General features: G+C 35.5%; 1 protein-coding gene and 1 long non-coding RNA gene across 4 annotated transcripts in view; both read left to right on the top strand.

The window, feature by feature from the left end:
* LOC149551494 (fructose-bisphosphate aldolase-lysine N-methyltransferase, chloroplastic-like) overlaps nt 1-11,911 on the top strand; it is a 77,726-nt gene extending 65,815 nt beyond the window's left edge. Inside the window, exons 6-12 of one of the 3 annotated variants that reach the window (XM_089786990.1) lie at nt 7,793-7,947; nt 8,111-8,195; nt 8,328-8,414; nt 8,500-8,619; nt 10,906-11,007; nt 11,112-11,332; nt 11,461-11,911. In XM_089786990.1, the coding sequence (XP_089643116.1) occupies nt 7,793-7,947; nt 8,111-8,195; nt 8,328-8,414; nt 8,500-8,619; nt 10,906-11,007; nt 11,112-11,279 (717 nt within the window). In that variant the 3' untranslated portion in view covers nt 11,280-11,332; nt 11,461-11,911. The remainder of the gene's footprint in view (nt 1-7,792; nt 7,948-8,110; nt 8,196-8,327; nt 8,415-8,499; nt 8,620-10,905; nt 11,008-11,111; nt 11,333-11,460) is intronic. The other 2 variants (XM_089786989.1, XM_089786988.1) reach the window with 2 other exon arrangements.
* A 3,285-nt stretch (nt 11,912-15,196) lies between these two features.
* Nucleotides 15,197-16,899, top strand: LOC149551495 (uncharacterized). The gene is made up of 2 exons (XR_016352757.1): nt 15,197-16,214; nt 16,360-16,899. It is a non-coding gene; the product is annotated as an uncharacterized LOC149551495 (long non-coding RNA).
* The last annotated feature ends 5,051 nt before the right edge of the window (nt 16,900-21,950 follow it).

Below are 21,950 nucleotides of genomic sequence, written 5' to 3' on the forward strand. Positions count from 1 at the left end.
AAGAGCTAGGTGCATAGAGGGCTATGCACAATCACAGGGCTAAGAGGTGGCTGAGGGATAGGTACAAGCCTTGTTGGAGTTTGTCAAGGCGGGCTGCAATCATTAGTTCCGCTGATGTTTTGAGTCTCGAGGGTGGCCAGCCAAAGAGACTCTTGAGATAATAGAGAGATGGAGCCTTTCAGAGGGTTGGGGTGATTCCTAAATGTGGAGAGTCGAGTTTAAGCTCTACTCCAAAAGGTGGAATAGACATTCAAAGAGGGTTACTTTGCACTAGACTCAACACAACATCTGGGGCCAAGGCTCACTAGTTAACATCGGTCATTATCAGGTAGGAGTTGGCATCTCGTCTTTAGTTGATTAAGGAACAACATAGACAAGAGTTGTATCAGGAGAGGGTTGCATGGGCAGTTGAGAGTGAGGCCCTACTGATAGAGAAGGAAACCATAGCAGCTCGGTTATAGGATGAGATGATAGAGAGGGCTATGCTTGAGAGTCGCCTTGCTAATGCCTTAGAAGCAATAGAAAAGGACAAGGAGGTCCTTGAGGCTCCTTTCTTATCCAAATCTTTATCATCAATACACATTCTTATCATCCCATCCTTCTTTTTAACTAGTACAACTGATGATAGGAAATGGTTGGAACTTGGTTGAATGTGGCCCATCTCTAATAGTTCATTTATAGTTCTTTTCTATCTCTTCTTTGAACTATTTTGAGTAATAGTAAGGAGTGGTAATCATTGGTTGTGCTCCTTTTTCTAATTCTATGATCTGTTTAGATTCTCGTTCGAGAGGTAGTCCTAGAGGAATATCTTCAAAAATCTTCTTGTACTTTCTTAATATAGGTTCTATATCAATGTGAATGGCCTTCCCTGGAGGTGTAGATTTGTCAAGAATCATGCATTGCATTGCTCATTGCCCTTGATCTTTTCTATAAAATGTTCCATCTTTTTGCAAGAGACTACTTTTGGGGACCTATTAGGAATCCCTGTCAATGTCACTTCTTCCCCTTCATGTACGAATCAAATTGTTAGACTTGCTAGGTCAAATAAGAAGCATCCCAAAGAGTAGATCCAAGGGGTGTCCAAGATTATGTCGACATCTAATGCTACCACATAAAAGTTTTCTTTAATGGGGTGCTTCCCTATCCACATTTCTAGTTGTGGAACCTTTTTTGTGCATTTGACCAAGGCTCCTATCACCATTGCTGCTGAAAACCCCTTGAAATCTTCAGTCTCTAATTTCCTTTTTGCCACCAATTTCTCACTTATGAAATTACGAGAAGCTTTGCTGTCCACTAACGTTATGACTATTTGTCCTTTCATACGGAGGGGACGACGTTTAGAATTTTGAGAAGTAGTAGTGGCTAAGGTTACTTGTTTTTCATCATCATTATCCTACTTGACTTTCTTTTGGGGTTTTTCCTTTTCTTCATTCCCCGAAGTTACTTCAAATTGGTGGGCTTGGATTTTACATTTGTGGCCAAGTTCCCATCTTTTCTTGCATCTACAGCATGGATTCAACCCTCTTTTATGATATTGGTGCCTCTCTCCCATGGCTCTCATCATTTGAAACACAAGTCTTTTCTCTCTAATTCATTAATGATGGGGTTGCCCTTATGGTGATTGTCCTTTTTTTAGAAGGTTTTAGTATGATCATTGAAACCTTGCTGTTTCAGGATGTTGTTTCCACATTCAGGGCTGCTTCTGTGGCTTTATCCAAAGTAGCTGGTTTGAAGGCGGCCACCAATCCCTTTATTGATTCTTTTAACCCATCTATGAATAGATAGGTTAGTTTTTCTTCATCTAACCCTGTGAATCCTGTAGATATTCTTTGGAATCTACAAATATATTCGTCTACTGACCCTTTTTTTTTTGTTGAGTAAATTCTTTGAAATCCCTTTGGTGATGTTTATTGTCAAACTGTTTAATCGGTTTTTGTGAGAATTCTTCATAGGAGGTTATTTTTTCGTATCCTTGGGTATGGACACCATGGTGCCACCAATTGTGGTTGTTCCATGTGTGTGATGGCAAATTGGATTGCATCTTCTTCTGTCATGGGATTGAGGTTGAAGAATGTGTTTAATTTCTGCAACCATCCATGTACTGTGATTTTTCGAGATCCGTCAAAATTTGGTATAGTGACCTTACTTGCCTTGTGCTTCAAGTCCTTATTATGTTGTTCATTTTCTCTTCTGGGAGCTTATAATCTCTTTGCTTCACAGTAATCTCTAAAAGATATGCTTAATTCAGGGTTTAATTTTGAGTAAGCCTCTGCTAATTCTTCTGTGCTGCTAGGAAGGTGATTGTTTCCCTCTTCCTCCCTTGGGATATTTTGTTTGGGTAGGAAAGATAGTTTCTTAACTTGGGGTGTGTTTGTTCGGCTATCATTTTCTGAATGATTAATACTATTGTCCTTCCCACTAGGATTCCTAAGGTCACTTATTGAATTATTCACAATGTTTCAATTCTTTCATGAGCTTCATGGCTATTTCATTTTGCTCCAATGTTTTGGTTGTTATCTCCATGAATGTTCTGACTTCATTGCATGCTGGTTCACCCATTGTACTGTTTGTTGTTTGTTTCCTTTCACCTTCGTAACGCCCTCTGTGCCCTTTGGCTTGGTGCATTAACAGGATGGCAGGATGGAAACTCTGATAACAATTGTAATGTCCCCTGGTAATTTCAAACTGGTTTCAACTTAGCAGGGGGACATTGCGATTTCTCTATTTTGCTTGAATAAATAATGGTGACTTACAATAATAATTGTGTGTTTGATTATAAATTATAATTTATCATTAAACTAATAGCTTTAATTGTATAATCTGGATTTAAAGCTTATTTCACATCTTTGAAAATTTTAAACTTACCCGTTTTAGTCCCTGCTGTAATTTTCATTCAAAATTGCATTGATAACTGTGTAAAAACGTCTTTGTGATGTCCCTAAACTTTTGCATAAGGGGTTTTTATTCACTAACTTGACAATCAAAATGAAGGTTTTTCATCCATTAATTTTTAATCTTGAGGGGTACTGTCTGCAAATTTCCAAATCGTTAGTTTGTATCCACGAGGAAAACAAATATTACGTCCTCACCAAGAAACTGCCCTCCACCTTGCTTAACGCTAAGTAGAATGTTGCTTCAACAGACACCACTCTTCTGTTGCCCTTTGAAAAAGTTATTACTCAATGAATCTAAGTTTTTGCCTTCTCAGTTTTCTTTTATTTGGTATCTGTTTGTCTTTTAGTCTTTCTGTAGTTTGTCTCATCCAGCATCTCTAATTCCTTTTGCGTTTACTGAATTTAGTGGCAGTTTATAAGGAAGTTACTTTCCCTTGTCTTGTAGCGGCTGCTCCTAAATGGGGTCTTCTTTTAGCTGTCATAATAAATTGATTATTTAATCTATGTTTTGAATGAGGGCATCACGTGTTGTGACCCAGAACAAGCCTTATCCTAACCATGACGTTGTCCACTACTACTTTAGAAGGATTGCAAACCACCGTAAGATAGAACATAGGGATATCATCTAAAACTTATGACCTAATCAACACATCTATATGATATGACTTTTTGCAATCTAGATTAAAATATATATAACAGGACGACATCATTGAAGTCAGTCAAGTCAAATGACCTCTGAACCCCTGATTTCTCTCTCCTGGCTATTTGTAGTGATTTAAAATCTTTTTTCTTATTAAGCATACTTGATTAATCCAATCAGCATTACTAAACCCCTCTGCTTAATCTTCAAATATTTAATATATAGCTTAATCAACAAAAGCTGAAAATCTCAAAATAATAATAGAAATTGTTGTGGTTCTTTAAAACTGAAACTTCAATGAACAGAAGAAATTAATGCTACATATTATCATATTACCACATTATACTTATTTATTGAAGTAAGGACTCGATAGGGTGATTTTACCCAGCAGAGAAAATTCCAATTTGAAGCAGAGAAGTAAGGCTCACTTGACTTTTTTAACAAATTATTTATAGGAAACAGTTAAAGGGGGGGCCTGCCTTGAATTGTTGTTGCCATTTATTAGTGTTGTGCAGGATATGTGTCACCATTATAATACTTTCTGCAAATTAGGGCACAAGTCTGATAAAAAGAGCTTTTACAACCTTTTGCATAAACCTGAAAATTTATCTGCATTAAAGTAGTTCGATCCAACTTAGTATTTCTGATCAGAATTAAAATGGAAAGGAATTCTGATTATTATTGTGCTCGGAAAAATTTACAAATCAACCCTTATAACTGCCCAGAAATTTCCAGAAGTTAAAATCAGACATTGCCATCAAATAAATGTGCAGATATAATACTAAAATATTTCAGATTTGGGTCAGAATATTTTCTAACTCTAGCCAACCTTTCAAAGTGGCCCTGGGCTCCCAAATTGACCATCATTAAGTCTGAAATTGATTATTTTAACAGTATCCACAGAAAACTCAGAAATGAATGACTTGCAGCAGTAAATGTTCCTAGATCCGAGTCTCCAATGCTGTTATTGTCCTTAATTTGGCCTCCAAACCTGATGAATACTTGCAGCACAAAGTTAGCTATGTGCTAGGGATTTACAAACTGGAGTTCTTTCACTGAAGCACACTGTTTTCACTAGGGAGAGTCCGTATGTCTCACCGAAATCAGGGATTATTGAGGGTTTCAATCCTCAAGAGAAAATGCAGCAGCAGTAAATGGAAAACTTCATCACATAATGAGTTTCACATGAGCCCTTAGGGTTTTTTATAACAACTTCTAAATTTTTTGATATCACTATCAGGATTCAACTGTGTAGTGTAATCATGAAACACGTGTCAATGAGTTTGAGTCGAAAAACTACACAGTTGAATCCTGATAGCAATATCACAGTATGACTTGCTGCGCAAAATAACTCCTACTGATCAACTTCTAAAATGATGAGTCAATCTCCACCTTTGATAGTCTACCTCTTAATCTGACACTTCAAAAATAAAACTGTAAAGTATGCACCAATGAAAATCTTTGAAGATGGGGGGCCATCTTGGCTTTTCTCACATGAAATCACCTAAGAACATGAAAGTGGGGGCAACTTAAGCCCCTTGGCTAGGCATTTCTTAAAGTTGCTTAAAAAGATGAGACCAACTTAAGATAACTTCAGTTCACTTAAGTTGCATAAAAAGATGTGCACTCAACTTAAAATTAGAATTTAGAACAAGTCAAGGACTTCATTTCTTATGCAATGATGCTCTGCGTCCTCTTCCTCTTGGGTAATCCAAGAAAAGGACAGCCAGCTGCTGCCAGTTGTCTTGCTTTGAGATGGAATGGGGACATTATGTTCCACTTTTTTAATCATTATTTTTCTTAATTATTCATTGTTGTGTGTAAAAAGCAGCTGTTAACTATGATTTGAGTGCCCACTAAGGGAGGTAAATGCATTGGGCCAAGGGAGAGGAACTTCCAATTGGGTTAGGGAATGTGAGTGTTTGGTAGATAAGAGTCAATTAAATGATTGAGGTCGAGGAGGATAACATGCCAAAGACATGTCTCTGGCCAAAAGCATTTGAAAATGTCTAGAAAGACTCTCTCAAAACTCAGCAAAAACACTCTCAGAAGTGAGGATTGCAATCCCCAGTTTGGTGCAGGATCTGCTACCATGTTGCCTTTCCAGCGGTTATAGTTTAAGGTGATGAGATCATGTTTATGTGAAAGTCACTTGGCATCTCCAGTTATTGCTTTTAAATGCCAAGATTAGACAGCCTTTTGTCACATTGAATATAATTTGAGAATCACCTTCAATGAACAACATCTTCATCTCCCTTATGACTCTTATCTGGATGTTTTTTAGGCTATCCATCACCTTTACTTGATAGCCGATTGTAGTATCACACCTAACATGCATCATATTGATTAACAGTTGTTGATAACTCTCATCTCTAATATTCCTCCTCCACCTGCTGGGCTTGGATTGTCATTAGCTATGCTGTCAAAGTCTAATTAGTAGTTCTGATGGAGTAAAAACATATTTAGACCTTGACCGTGGTGCTTGTCTTAGCCTTCTAGTAAAATTATAGACAACTAGTAGTTAATTGAATTTCACTGGTAACCAGCCTTGCCATTAGCAAAACCCAAGGCTGGCAGATGTTTGTTGTGCAGAAGGTTCAATAATATGAATTTTGAAATTGTTGATCAACCACTTTTAGCTTATTTTGTTCATTGACATAGATTAGTTAATGAGTTGTATGTCTTATGTAAGTGAATGATGCTACTTTATTTGTAATTTATCTAGACCAGAGATGAATCTCTTTCTACTATCATACCACTGTTATATCTCAACAGCTTTGCATTTTGCAATAACATTAATTTTAATTTATTTTTTCTTCAGATATTTAGTGTTATATAAGCAGTGTTGGAAAATTACACAAGAGTTCCTTTATGTCGGTCATGGAAGCTAATCAAAATATGTACTAAATTAAGTACTTTTACAGTTTTACCATTTGAGCTATTCTCTATATGTATTTTAAATTTTAGTACATACTGTGGTCAAATACTTTTTCATAGTAATGCTAAAGTCCACTTAAAATAAAGGAAAGTATACATATGCAAAATTTTGTTCATGCACCACCAGTTGACTGTGATCAGGGGTGAGATACCTCACTTGTCAAAAAAAAACTAAAATTTGCCTCCTAAGAAAAATATATTCTTCAACACTATAGCATCACAAGAAACTAATTATGAGGTGTTGCTTCTGTTGGGAGGTTGGTGCCTCCGTCCCTTCTAGGTGAAAACAGTGTTCAACATAGACTGATGGATTTGTGACATATGCTTAACCGCCTCCTATGGAAACCCGTCTGTGGCTATTGTGACGTTCATTAACTGCTTGAGCTTTTGGTGTAACGGCAGCGATGATTCCAACAAGTGGTATCATAGTGTTGGGTTACGGGTTCAAATCCCTCGGGTCATGCTGAGAGGGGGATTGTTGGGAGGTCGGTGCCTCTAGGTGAAGGTACCATTCAACATAGACCGATGAATTTTTGTGACATGTGCTTAACTGCCTCCCGTGGATCCTTGTCTCTAGCTGTTGTGACATTCATTGACAGCTCAATCTTTTGGTGTAACGGCAGCGGTGATTCCAACAGCTTCGTCATTTAATAAGAAGTTTTTCTATATAATATTGTATGTTAATAAAATATTGTCTTCTAAATTCAACTCACAGCATTCTTGAAAGGAGATCATTTTTTCTTGCTGTCTGTTAAAAAACAAAATCTTGAAAAAAGCAAGGGGCATGCATCCAATCTTTTAGCCCTGCCTGTAGTCCAAAGCCCCCTATTACTAGCACAGAATATAGTCCATATAGAAGACAATGGGAAGTGAACAAGAAAAAGCCAAAAAGGAGATTAGGTTGTATTTTTTCAAGAGCTGTCAATTCTTGCTTTAAGTTGGCTGAGTGGTTTCATTGCTCTCCTGGTATAATTCAGGTCTGAGGGTTGAGTGATTTTTATAATAAGAACTATTACAAGGTAGTCTCTTACTTCATGCAATTCTTTAATCCCCAATGGAATGATGTAACGGATTTGTATGACAACTACAACAGGGGCCACATGCAAGAGATGGTACAAAAATTGAAATAACTGCTTGAATTTGATAAAAAAGTAAATCAAATGTTCCACTTGGATGAAGAGAATAAAGTTATAAACGAATGATAATATTTCAGATTTGCTCATTTTTGGTTTTTTGTTAAATTGTATTTTTGTGCTTCTGTACTTTGTCGTTTTTTATTTAAAGTTTCAGATCTGATTGTTTTTAATTTGTGGCTTGCTAGAATGTCAGTTTAGCACGAAGATTTGCTTTAGTTCCTCTAGGGCCTCCCCTTTTAGCTTACAAGAGCACGTGTAAGGCAATGTTGAAAGCTGTGGGTGACTTTGTTCAATTGGAAGTGGATCGTCCATACAAAGCAGGAGAGTCAATTGTTGTCTGGTAAGCTGGGGGCAAATAAGAATATAAAGTCTATAGCATCTGTATGGAATCAGGATTGTCCTCTTGAGCTTAAATTCTGCTTGAATAAGCAAATTTAGGTTGTTGTGTATCTGTTTGGATAAATAAAAAATTTGAAGTTCTAATTTAGTTGTACTTTCTGCAGGTGCGGCCCTCAGCCAAATGAAAGATTGTTGTTGAACTATGGTTTTGTGGACGAGGATAATCCCTATGACCGTCTTGTGGTTCAGGTAAATCCTGTAGTTGCATTCACACATGTTCTCAATGAAAAAGATAAAAATCTGCAAACTCAATTTAAAAGATTAAACAAGTTCAGAACTGGCAAATGTTATAGATGACATGCACATTTTGTTTCTTGAAAGGTAGCACTGGATACAAAAGATCCCCTCTATCAAGATAAACGAATTATAGCACAGAGAAACGGCAAGCTATCCATCCAGACATTTAATGTAAGGAAAGACATCTAAATTTCATGAAAATAGATTTTGTTTGGTCATTCTAGATTAACAACAAGTTGAGCATGTTGCTTTGCAGATCTACATTGGAAGGGAAAAGGAAGCCGTCTTAGACATGCTTCCCTATTTGCGACTAGCCTATGTATCAGATCCTTCAGAGATGCAGTCAGTTATTTCCTCGCAAGGTCCTGTCTGCCCTGTAAGTTTCAAACGAAGGATGAAATGCAAACTGATAGGTCAATAAATATATTATTTTAATTTTTTGAATTATGATGTAGATTTGTCCATAAAACACTTAATAAGAGTTTTGGGTTGCAATATCTATCTAATTATGTTATAATTCAATCTTAAAGACTTAAAGGTACATTAATATAATTCTGTAGAGTCATGTAATTTCCACAGTCCATCAGGTTAGATTCTTCCCTCTCTGGATTAAACTGTGCAAATCTTTTCATCATCAACGTTTCGGATCATACTACATTAACCATCATTAGGATGAAGCAATAGATAGTGAGCAAAAAAGACAGAACAACTGCTGACTCAAGAGTTTAAATAGAGGCAAGAGGAGGAAACTAAGGCTCTTCTTTCCCCCAAGACTTGGTTTCCTTCTCTTGGCTCTATTTATACTCTTGAGTCTGCAGCTGTTGCATCTTGATTCTTTTTTGCTCTCTAGCTATTGCTTCATCCTGAAGATGGATCATGTAGAATGATCCGAAATGTTAACGATGAAAAATTGTACAGTTTAATCCAGAAATGCAAAATTTAATATAATTCTTGTTCTTTTAGCATGATAAAACATGATCATTTACCAGATGAAGTTGAAATAAGATCTACCTATTTTTAGAATCATAACATGATGGAGAATTTTATTGTACAGTTTTGTTTGTTAGAAACTGTTCCAAATTTACCATCATTCAAGTTAGAAAATGACATCAGTTGGAGAATTTTATTGTAACATGATGGAGAATTTTATTGTACAGTTTTGTTTGTTAGAAACTGTTCCAAATTTACCATCATTCAAGTTAGAAAATGACATCAGTTGGGAGATTTAGATTCTCAGGCCCAACCTGTTTATTGTCATCAGATCCTACTTACGGGTCTATCCTCATTTGGTGGGCATTCATGGAATGAGCCCTTCTTGGCCATTCCATCTGCTTTGTCTGCTAGCAAACTAAAAAGTCATATGAATGCTTTCAACTTGTTGGAAAGTGCTGATTAACTAAGCTAAAGGTCAAAAGCTTATTCTGCCATGGCTCTAAGGACTTCCTCAGCATAAGGTTGCGATTCTCCAATTTGAGCTTCTTGTGGTATTAAAATGAATTAGTGAATCTCAACTGAGATGAGCAAAGTTGTATTGAATTTTAGGGCTTGATTGAACAGATCATCCACGGTGATTGCCAAGTTGCCATGAAGAGGGTAAGTATATTCCCGTTCATGTTTATATTCCTACTAGATTTTAGGATAAGATTTCCGCCCACAAGTTTATTCCTGTCCCCCTTTTGGCTGTCTAGTCTGGCCCCTATGGTTATACTGCAGGGGTCTTTTTTGGACAAATGAGATTAATAGTCACTTTTGTTATGTGGTCTTGTAAACTAAACAAATATTCAATTAAGAACACGCAAGAAGCAAGAGGGAACCGTGGAATACATTTTGTTTGCAAGCTTATTTTTCACACTACAACTGAACCTAAGGGTTCAGCTTCATTCTTTGTTATCTTTGAAAAATCCTTAATATAGAGAATGGAAATTCTGTTCTCTTACAATGCTTAATTAAAGAACAAGCAAAAGTGAGCTATGGAGTATTGTGTTTTTTTTTCAAGTCTGGTTTTCACACTACAACCGAGGCTAAGGTTGCAGCTTATTCTTTGTAGTCTCTAAAAAATCCTTCATATAGAAAATGGACTATCTGTTCTCTCTTAAAATACTGAATATTATACATGCTTTAGACTGTAGGATCCGTTTACCCTTAATGGCTTTTTCTTAGACTGTTGCTCTTATTTTTATAACAATATGGTGGCATATTTTGTTTGATGTAGTTAAATCTTTGGTTCTTTAAATGGAAGATCTAATTTAATACCATCTTCGGTATACATTTTTCCTTTTTGAGATTGAGAAGGTGTAGTTTTTGAATGCTTCTGATCTTAGATATATATTTTTACCAAAGGAAGGATTACAATTTCCAGGAAATTCCTGGAAATGGAATTCCTCGTCATCTTAGAAGTTAAGAAATATGTGGACGCATCATTTTCTTGGTGCTGCTCAAATGTAAAATTATCTTTAGTAGATCTATATTGCAGAAACAGAATATTAAATAGTCATCTCTAGATCGTAGAAACTATTGAGCCCAACATTTTGCATTGGGGTGGTGGTTAGATAATATTCATATCTTGCTGTATTGGTAATTTATATTTGTTTCATTATTCTTGCTGGTTATATATTGTATTTATTATGAACAGTCAAATTAACCAATTAGAATATGAGTGTAGGTGAGTCCATGTACAGAAAGAGCAGTTCTAGATCAGTTATCTAGTTACTTCAGAGAACGACTTGCAGGTTATCCATCAACTGCTAGTGAAGATGAAAGAGTGGTAAGAATTTGTTCCCTTCATGTTGGGGATAACTATATCCTTATGCTTTTTCAACCAACATATGATTCAAAGTGATTTTTTACAACATATTTGCACTGCATCAGCTTGCAGACCCAAGTACGGACCCCAAAAGGCAGGTGGCAACACGGTTGGTACGAATAGAGAAAAAAATGCTTAGCACGTGCCTAGAAGCAGTTAATGAAATTATTGATCGATTACCCTATCTTGCTGTAGCTCCATGTCCCAGTCCATACAGTCCCACATTGAAATGAAAATTTCATTTGGGGTCTGAGTTGGAAGATTGTCTCTTGGTTGAGGCCATTCTGTAAGTATTTGATGTTTAAATCTGCTGTATGCCTGATGTCATGTAGCTTTTTACGTAATGTAAGTCTTCTTGGAATGAAAATTTCTCAATTATTATTTTCAGAATTCGTTATTGGTATAATCTTGTAGGTCTGATATATCTCATTAGATATCAATTCTGCAGAATATATACTTTAACCGACATGCAGATTCATGTTTTAAGCGAAGCTGTGCGGTGGATATTATTGTATGATTGCATCTTAAATGTCGGCAATTAGAGGGCTTCCTGTACAGGTCTAATTTTTAACTTGCACACTGAAGTTCATGGCAATATATTGAGATGTGATGACACTTTTCTACAGCCTGAAATTAGTAGCACGTGAAAGCAATAATGAATGGTGACGACACACTGAAATATTGAAGTGTAAAGTGTCAGAATCAACAGTATTCATGACTGAGGGAAGAGAGCAATAGTTTGTCATATTAAAAATAGTGACAAAATACTTCTATTCAAGTCAGTGCTGGGTTGAGGTGTTTGTAACATTGTACAGTTGGAATAATATCTTAATAATGCCATGTTATCTTGTTTATGGATTTTCCATATTGCTTTAAGGGCTATGAGACACATATTGATTTTTGAGTATAAAAATAAAAATTAACAGTTTTATTCAAACTGCAAGTTTCTTTCATACATATTTTGGAAAAGACATTTTCTTTCTTCCTTTGACCAAGACAATGATGTTGGGAATCTGTAAATCTGTAAAGTAACTACTAATTACTGAAAATAGTTAGATCCCATTCCTCCAATGGCCAACACCATGATATCCCTTTCTACTGCCCATAGCATTATTTGTCCTTTTGCAAATATACAAACTGGGATCCACCTCCCTTAGGCTTTTACAAGCTCAATATTAATGGAGTGTCCAAAAGTAATTCAGGGCGGGCAAGAATAATGAACACCATAGGAGGTTGCATTGAATGAGTTGTGGTAACCTTTTGCCAAGTGATCCACACTAAAACGATTGTGGAAGCCTCTCAATATAGGTCTACAGAAATGTGAGGCTGAAGAATGAAAGGCCCTCCTATTGAAGGAGATTCCCTTTCCATTCTTTGAGGCTAGCAATTTTCATAATAAAGAGGACTATGAAATGAAAGTTTTTGATTATATGGGTAAAATATGTTTTCAAGGGGCCCTGAAACCTTTTGGAAAGCCAGACATTGAACACAAAAATAATAGCAAAAAAGTAAGCAAAAGGTCAGGGTACCATGAAGCAACAGCTTAGCTGTTACACTCCAACCACAGAAAACAAGCAGGTTTAAAAGGGACCTTAAATCTTATAAATATTCGCAACCAAGCTGATGACATAGCAAACAAGGGTCTTTCTAATGCTCCGAGCACCCTTGACTTTGGTGTGGGAGGCACAAATATGTTGAGGAAGATTTCTCTTCTTTCAACAATCTTTCATGAAATATCATCCTCCAAAGACTTTGAAGAGGGCTAGCCTCTGCTGTCCCCTACGACATGATGAGGAAATGAAATATAAAGTGAACTTCAGATCTAACAGTGAGGCTTTGGCCACAGAATATAAGGTTTTCTATTTTTTTTCCTTTTGAATTGATATGTAGGGGATACAATGTCACCATTCAGAACAGATATCAGAAGCCAATGGCAATGTCTAAACAGCAAACTAAAACACAAATCTTACCAAGGGAGAGATTTTTTTTTGAAGATTTGTCTTTATGTTCTAGTTGGCTATTTAGTCACTACCGAATTCAATCAGCAGAGACGAAGTCTCAGTTAAGAGATGATAACCTATTACATTCAGATTGAAAATTAAATACTATCAAAAGAATAAGCTCTCCACTGTTGCAAGCAGAGTTTGTCACAAACTTTAAACGCTACACTCACTAGAGACAAAAAGATTGCTGCTACTACATAGGTGCCACTATTATGATATGTTGACTGTCATAATGCACATACTACTGTCATGATATGTAGACTGTCATAATGTATAGACTGATTTCACCATGTAATACCAAAACAAAACAAACACTGCACAAGCAATTGAGCAAAGCTTTCACTGTAGTAATCAATGTCATTTCCAACCTACAAGTGGCTTAATGGTAGAAGATTCTTTAGTGAATCTCATTGCTTCTGGTATGAAATCATCACCAAACATTGCACAGGTTAATTAAGCAAAGCCTTCACTGGGGTAATCGATGTCATTCCAACCTACAAGTGGCTTTATGGTAGAAGATTCTTTGGTGAATCTCAGTGCTTTTGGTATGAAATCATCATTACCGAGTACCTTGTCCTTATCTTCATTGTTACCTAGGTTCTCCATGAGGATGGCTTCGTATTTCTTGTTGTATTGCTTTTGGAATTCAAGATAGTTCCTTAGAAACTCTTCATCACCTTTCCTTTGAGATGTAGGGTTTGGACCCCGCCAGGTGGGTCCAGGTCCAGATTTGCCTGGGGTCCACGATAGGTTCCCAGACGGTTCACGCCATGGATTGTGGGTCTGGCTTGGTTCGCGCCAACGTGGACCTGGGCGAACCCATAGGTTGTGGCGTGGACCAGGGCAGACCTGCGGCCAATCACTTGAAAAAGTGAAAAAAAGAAGTTAAATAATGAGTTCTTTAAAATAATTTTCTTGCTAATCCTAAAAGGAATTAAAAATGATTTCACTCATTTTGCTCTCTCATTTTGGTGTGCTCATTTTGCAAGTTTGAAGAGAAGCTTGTAGAGATTATTTTTCGAGTCTCAAATCCTTCCAATAATTAGTGTTGTGTGTTCAAGGTATGCATTTGATCATTTCTTTTGTTTCTTTGATAGTTTTTTTTAAGTTTTTTAAATTGTTCTAAACTTTATTAAGTTCTTGTATAAGTTTTGAAATATGTATTTTTTGTATTTTTGTTGTAGATTGCAAGGATGAGTAGTCAGAGCTCATTGGGTGGGGAGGGGTCCCCAAAAGTTTGGAATTGATAAAAGTTCTCTTTTATGGAACAAAACCCAATATAGAAGCTCCTATTACAACATTAAATATAATTTTCTAAGCCTTGGGGGTAAAGGGATTAATATGTGTGAGGGCTTAGAGATAAGGAAGAGGTTGCTGACTACTCAAATAGCAACCATGTTAAAAAAATAAGATGCTGATAAGTAAGTGTTAAGGGCAAAACAAGAAAAATCAAAGCACAAACCACCAACAACACCCTCTCAAACAATCACTCGACATCATCCCATCTTACCTAGCCCTTCTATGGATGAAGATGTAGAAACAACCCAAAGCACCACCCGCAAGACATGCACATTAGATAGGGCATTTCAAAATGATTAAGAGAAATTGTTGATGTAAAAGTTGGGCCTTGCCTCTTTGTGAATGGTCTTTCATTCAATCTAGTAAGATCACCTTATTGGAGAGAGATGGTGCAAGTAATAAATCAAACCCTTATTGGTTATCAAGGTCTTGGGTATGAAAATGTGAGAATCACCTTATTGCATACTAAGAGAAAAAATGTAGACAATCTCCTCAAACCAATAAGAGATTCTTGGATCCAAATAGGGGTGACTATTGTCTTTGATGGATGAACAGATTGCTAAAATTGTCCATTAATAAATGTGATTGTTGTCTCCGCTAAGGGGGCAATGTTTTTTAAGATGATTGATTGAGGAGGGGAGGAAAAAGATGTTGAATTTATTGCTTGGACTCTCATTGAATCCATAGAGTCTGTGGGTGTTGATAATGTTGTCCAAGTAGTAATAGACAATGCAAAAATTTGTAGGGTTGTAGGCACTATGTTTGAAACACGATATGATCATATCTTTTGGACACCTTGTGTCAATTTGGTGATGAAAGCAATTGACACCTAAATTGAATGGGTGAAAAAAGTGTATGAGGAGGGTGAGGAGATCCAAATGTTTATGACAAACCACCATGTCATGAGCAATTTTATTGAATGTAAATTTTAAAATTTAATTTAAACTTTATTTAGTTTCATTTATCATTTTGTTTTATACTTTACATAAGTGAATAAAATATGTTTTTGTGTTGTTTACATGTTTAAAATACGTTATTAACCTACAATTAACATGTTATTAGATGGCTGAAACTTAGTTTCCTTCACACACAATAGTCCTTAGATGACTTGTGAGGGTGAAAGCTGCATTGTCCCAAATGGTTATTAGCAACCAATGGACTGCATGTAAGCAATCAAATACAAGGGCCCAAAAGGTAAATGCAATGATCTTGGAGGATGATTGGTTGCTCAAGTGGATTTTGTATTAGAATTAATTGAGCCCATCATATTTATGCTTCGGTTTGCCAACACTATGAGCTTTGTTTGGGGGTCATCTATGATGCCATGGACTCCATGTTCGAGAGAATAAAAATAATAAGTTCACATTTTTATACAATACTCTATCTTTGTTTATTGAGAGACTATTTCTTTTTATTTTAATTAGCACTACATCAATACTGCATCAATGTTACTTACATGAACATCATTTGACATCCCAGGTCATTCATAGGAGAGAGCATGATCCTGAGGACACCTTATACAAAAAGTGGACTCAATTGTTCTTCAGCATTGGAACAAGATGACTATAGCTTTACACCTCTTGACATATGCACTATCTCCCAAGTATAATAGTGTTAAGATGTTATTCTTGGTAGAGTGCTACGATACAAAGATCTTGAGGTTGCTAGTGGGTACAAGAAGGCATTCAACATGTCCTTTAGCGATCATGAGTTTGGCATCAACTGTTAGGAGAGTTTGTCTCAAGAAAAAATATAGATCCTTATGCAATTAATGACCAACGTAGATTGGATGGTATTAGATGGTGGTACCTACATGTGCAAGCTTATATATACCTCCAATCCCTTGCCATTAAGATCCCATCACAAGTAAGTTTTTAAGTTTTTAAATTTTTTTTATAAGTTATTTATTTTCCTCTAATGGCCACTTAGCTTGTAGAATTAACACTTTTAAATTTCTATTGTATTACAATTCAAAATAAATAAATAAATATTTTGTCGGTTGCCTCTCTAGTTTGCGAGCTCTTCTGCCGCTGAGTGGAATTGGAGTACATACTCCTTTATACACTCAATGAAGCATAATTGGTTGGGTACCAAGAAAGCAGAGGACTTGGTATATGTTCACAACAACTGACACATTTTGTCATACTAGGATCCAAGATACAAGCATGGGCCAAAGAAGTTATGGGATGTAGCACTCGAGTTTGCTAACTTGGATATGACCATCTAGGATCTAGCTAGAGCTGCCTTGCTAGATTTTGAGGATGATGTTGATGATATAGCAACATCTAGGGGTAGTGGAACCGGTTTGGATTCCAATGATGATGATATAGATTTAGTTGTAGGCGGGGCTGAATCTATTGATCCCTCATTTTTGATGATCCATTTGACCCTTGAAGGCCATTGATACTATGATCATTGATAAACTATTAAACACTTGTCCTTATGATTTTCATTTATCATTATGTTTCAAACTTTATTGTTTGATTAACTAATCTACGTTTTCAAGTTTCATTTTGCAATTTAGTAATTCAATGTATGATTTTCTTTACAATCGTGAACATAGATTAATGAGCGAGTATTTAATGTTTATCTCTGACATGTGACATCGATCAATGATCAAACAACATATAATCATATTATAAAATGACTTTGTTTTGCAATTATGCATGTTTCTCCTTTTTTTTTGGTATACACACGCACATGCACCGCCCACCCCCCCCCAAAAAAAAAATAAAAAAAAAAATCTACGTTTCATTTTGCAATTTAGTAATTCAATGTATGTTTTTCTTTACAATCGTGAACATAGATTAATGAGCAAGTATTTAATGTTTATCTCTGACATGTGACATTGATCAATGATCAAACAACATATAATCATATTATAAAATGACTTTGTTTTGCAATTATGCATGTTTTTCTCTTTTTTTTGGTATTCACACGCACATGCACCGCTGCCCCCCCCCCCCCGAGGCTAAAAGGGGAAAAAATGTTTTGCCCAAACCTGAATCTGAGTCTGTCCTTGAACTCAAACTGTCAACTTAGGCATTCCTTAATTTTTCCCAAAAGTTGGCATGCTTGATCTCTAATTTGTTGACAATTGTGTGACCTCCATCATTCAACTCTTCGGAACCTTTCCTTGGAAATATCAAAAGTAATGGTGACCTTCATATAGACAACATGAAATACAAATCTTTCACGAAAGACTTGATAAGTTTTCTCTTACTTCCTTGAAATTGTTCTTTATTCCTTTACTTCCACCAATGTCCCTTTCAACGTGGACCTTGGAATATAAGTATTTGATAAGGTCATAAAAGTTATTGATTCAATTATTTAATATCATCTCTTATAATAATAAATTGTATGGGATATTATAATTAATTTATAAGTATCCAAGTAATTAAATAGGGAGGTAAGTGAAATTTTAATAAAATTTAAAGAGGAGAAATAAAAAAGACAAGGAAAAGAAGAGGGAATAGGTAAAGAAAAGCCAAAAGTCATTGCAATGGGCTAGAAACGAACAATGGGCCTTAAGTTATTGTTGAGAGTGTGGCTTTTGTTTAGACAACACTACTGCTTTACTTAATGTTTTTTTCTTCCCTCTAGTATATGACCAAAGGAAAGATCTAATCCTCTTTGAATCTCACTCACTCGATAGCTACTAAATAACCAAACAAAATCTAGTGGTATAGGCTATAAAAAGGAAAAATACTTTATACCTGAAATCTCCTAGCTAAAGAAATATTGTTGGTTCCATCTAGGAGTTGTAGAAGTTACTTTTTGTTTGATCCAATTCCACATATTTTTGGACAAGGATTGACAACATATGGGATGCCCAAATATTTTACTTGCTATTTGGGCCACCCAATTGAAGGTTAAATTTCCCAAACTGGTCAAGTTGTTTGCCCTCCCAACCCAAAACCGTAGATTTAGCTATAGAAAGCTTAACGCTACTTTGCAAAAAATCTCCATTCTATTCATTATGTTATCAAAGCTTTTCACTCCAAGGGATAAACATGACAACATCATTTGCAACTTACACATTATGATGATTTGGTTGTGATAATACCTTCAACTCTTGGCTTAATCTCAAATTTCTAAGCAGATATTAAAGAACTTCTGAAGTAGTGACAAAGAGAGCTTGAACCATTACTTAATGGACCTATTAATGGTGAAGTGCTCAGAGAGAATATATCGAAATCTACTTGGGCCACTACATCTTGGAAAATTGTGTTGGTCATTTGATGAAGCATAGAAAGAAATCAAAATACATCAAGAGAAATAAGTGCAAAGGAGCATTTTCTATCATAGCCCTTCTGAAAGTTAGGAAAAAATATACCAACTTATTGCTCAACATTTTTGGTCCACTCAATTGCTTGTGAACTAGATTTCAACGTTGCATATGAATGTGTGGGAGATTTCAATCAACTTTAAGGCTATTTTTTTTTTTCCAAAATCTTGTAGGAAACATTTAAGGATAATTGATGCCTTCTAACTTTTATTAATGATTTATCACCTTCTTTTGGCAAGATTCTAGCAATACCCTTATTAATATTGCTTAAAAGAGAGCCAATTATAATAACTATCATAGACAATTGCAAAACTCCTCAGTGATCCTTCACTAAATTTTCTTATAGATTTTTGAGATAAGCCATCTACATGGAGTGATTTCTAATTCTGTAGGGCTAGATTGGCTTGAATGATTTGCTCTTTGGAAATGCTCCTACTTAACAATTCCACATTTTCTTTTCTAAGCTTTCTAGGAAGAAAAAACCCCTATAAAAATTTTCAGCCTTTTCACTCCCATGACAATTCCCTTTGGAAGAGAAAAGGTTCCTAGAAGATAGGGAAACTGATTGACAAATTCCTCAGGCTCTTTTAAGTTTTAACATCACATCTTTTCAAACTCCAATTCTTTCTCGAACATTTCTTTGCTTAGTAATATAGTTAAAGAAAAAGCTAGAGGCCTTATCACTATTCACTATGAATCTAATTCTTAAACCTTGAGCGTTTTTAGGGCAGATGACATATTATTGTGTATCTTCTCATCAAAAGGCTTAGCAAGGTCTCATCAAGAAAATCAAATTCGTTCGACAACAACAACTATTCTACCCTCCTATAAAGTGCCTCCTTCCCAATGGTTTAAAATAATACAATCCAACTATTAACAATTTTATTCCACCTCTCAATAGGAATCAATCATTTAAGAAGATTTTATTAAGCTCCCTAAGGGTGAAGATAATGTCATTGCTACCATCCATCTTCAACAAGGAAGCATTTACCATGAACAATTTGTTCTTTTTTATTCTAGTGGGCTTGTCTTTATTATGTGATCTTAACTCCAATATGATGGTTGTAAGAGAGGGAGTGTGGATGGACTTTATTTTTCTACTCCTCATCTAGTAGATCAAATAAAAATAAATATTTGTTTGCATAAAATTTATCAAGTCTATAGTAGATACTCTTGAGATGTTTTTGATAATTACAACAAGCAAACTAGATCTCCTTACTATCCTTATTGAGGACCTCAAATTGATAAAAGAGGGTGACTTTATTCTTCATCTTATGTTTTAAAACTTCTTTTGCCCTCCACACTGTACACTCCACCAAACTTATCCTCGTTACATTCTTTTATATTAAAATTTCCACCAATAATTGAAGGAATATTAGGCAGAGTGTACATCCATTACCAAACTTCAATCCTATCACATCAACAATCAAGAGCATACATTGAAAAAATCCTAATATTTTTCCATGAATCTCCAAAATCCATATAACTCTATTACACGGGGACACACAATAGTTCTTTATAACATGAGACCATCTTCTGTTTAGTAGTAAGGCAATATGTCCTCAACCTTTCTCAACGTTGGAGTCAAATTGTACAGAGTCTTTCCATATAAGTTTCAACTTGGTGTCCAATTCCAAAAAAATCACTTCATGCAGTATGAGAAAATCAATTTTGCCAAATTATTTGAATAATCTTCTAATCATTGGGATAAATTGTTGTATATGTTGCATAATGTTTATAATGTATTATTTTATAATTATGTATGTGTTGCAACTAGAGAAACCTATCTATGGATGTGCATCACCAGACACAAACATTTTTAGTACTGTGTATTACAACATTGAGATTATATTTGATGCAAGTGTATGATTTTATATTTTTTAAATATTGGCGTATGATAATTGTGAAAACTTAGTACCCAATATTAAAGGAGGGGTTAATGGTATTGTATTCAAATGGTTTCACTTTACCACTAGTTGTACTTTGTGTGAGCTTGTTTCTATAAAAGAAAACACATGTCAACAATTTGGGTTGGTTGATTGAGTTGTAATTATTATGTCTTTTGGAAGGTCACATTTGTGAAGCATGTCATGAGATGAATGAAGACATGGAGTGCATTGGAGGGTTCAATATTTTAGGACTATTAATTGTAACTATGTAAGTGTCTTTTATTTATTTATGGCAAATAATTCATGGACTATGGATGGTTTTGAAGGCTATTTTTTTCCCCTCATGAGGGTTTTCCCAATGTATGTTTTGTTTTATCTTGTGTCTTGTCTATTTTATTTTTGAATAATAGTGATTTTTTGTAAGCTTTTTTGTATACTCATCTCTCATGTGTTATGTGGGAAATAGATTAATCGTAATTGGACATAGAAATAAGTGGTATCGAAGTTTTCATTGTTGATTTTAGTTATAATCCCAACTGGGGTGGATAGGGTGCAAAGTAGAACCTATGGATATGCATGAAAGATTTGGGACGTACAAGGTATGAAACACATTTGCATATTGTTTTATAATTAAAATGAGGGTTTTTGGTTTGTTGTTATGATTAGTTGCTTGTAGCGTTGCAAAATATTAGGCCAAATGTGTTGTTTGTATGTGCATTTAAATGAGGGTTTTGCGAGGGAGTCTGGAAAAATAATCTCCTCGGCAAAAATGAACCTTGCCATTGGATCCAAATTGGCAAAGTGATGAATTTTGGTATTTAATTTGAACCATTTGGAATAAAGTTGAAAGATAGATTCGTTTAGTTTGTTGATCTTTGTGGGTGGCGAGGCTGATGGATGACAAACCTAGGTTTGAAAGTCACTATGGGGAGTCCCACCTATGTTGGATGTAAAGCCAAATGTTTTCCTTTTCATAGTTTTGATCAAAACTTTTGTGAATGAATTATATTATTGATTTTAAATGGGATTGGAAAATATGTTCAATTTACTAGAGTGTGGAGTTGTTGATTTACTAGTTTGGTGAGTATGAAGAGGTGTGAACTTGTTTGATTGCTTGTAGGTCCCTTTGATTCAAGGTGTGATTTTGCAAGCATCCATACAAGATGAGAGGTGAAACCTTGAGGGAGAACATCTTTTTATGAGATATTTGTGATGTTATCAATGATTATTAGTTTGGTGCTTGTGGTACATGTTTTCCAAAGTTGGACTTTGATTGTGTAATGTATACAAGTTGTCTTTGGTTTGAGGACATGATTGGACATGGTTTAAGACTTGGAGATTTGTGTGGATGATAGTTAAGTGGAATACAATGTTGGTGATGGTTCTTGTAACATGGTTATGCTAGTATTATGACATGATCATGTT

The sequence above is a fragment of the Cupressus sempervirens genome, chromosome 6, assembly GCF_028749045.1.
Source record: "Cupressus sempervirens isolate cs-2001-9-10 chromosome 6, ASM2874904v1, whole genome shotgun sequence".
Lineage (NCBI taxonomy): Eukaryota > Viridiplantae > Streptophyta > Pinopsida > Cupressales > Cupressaceae > Cupressus > Cupressus sempervirens.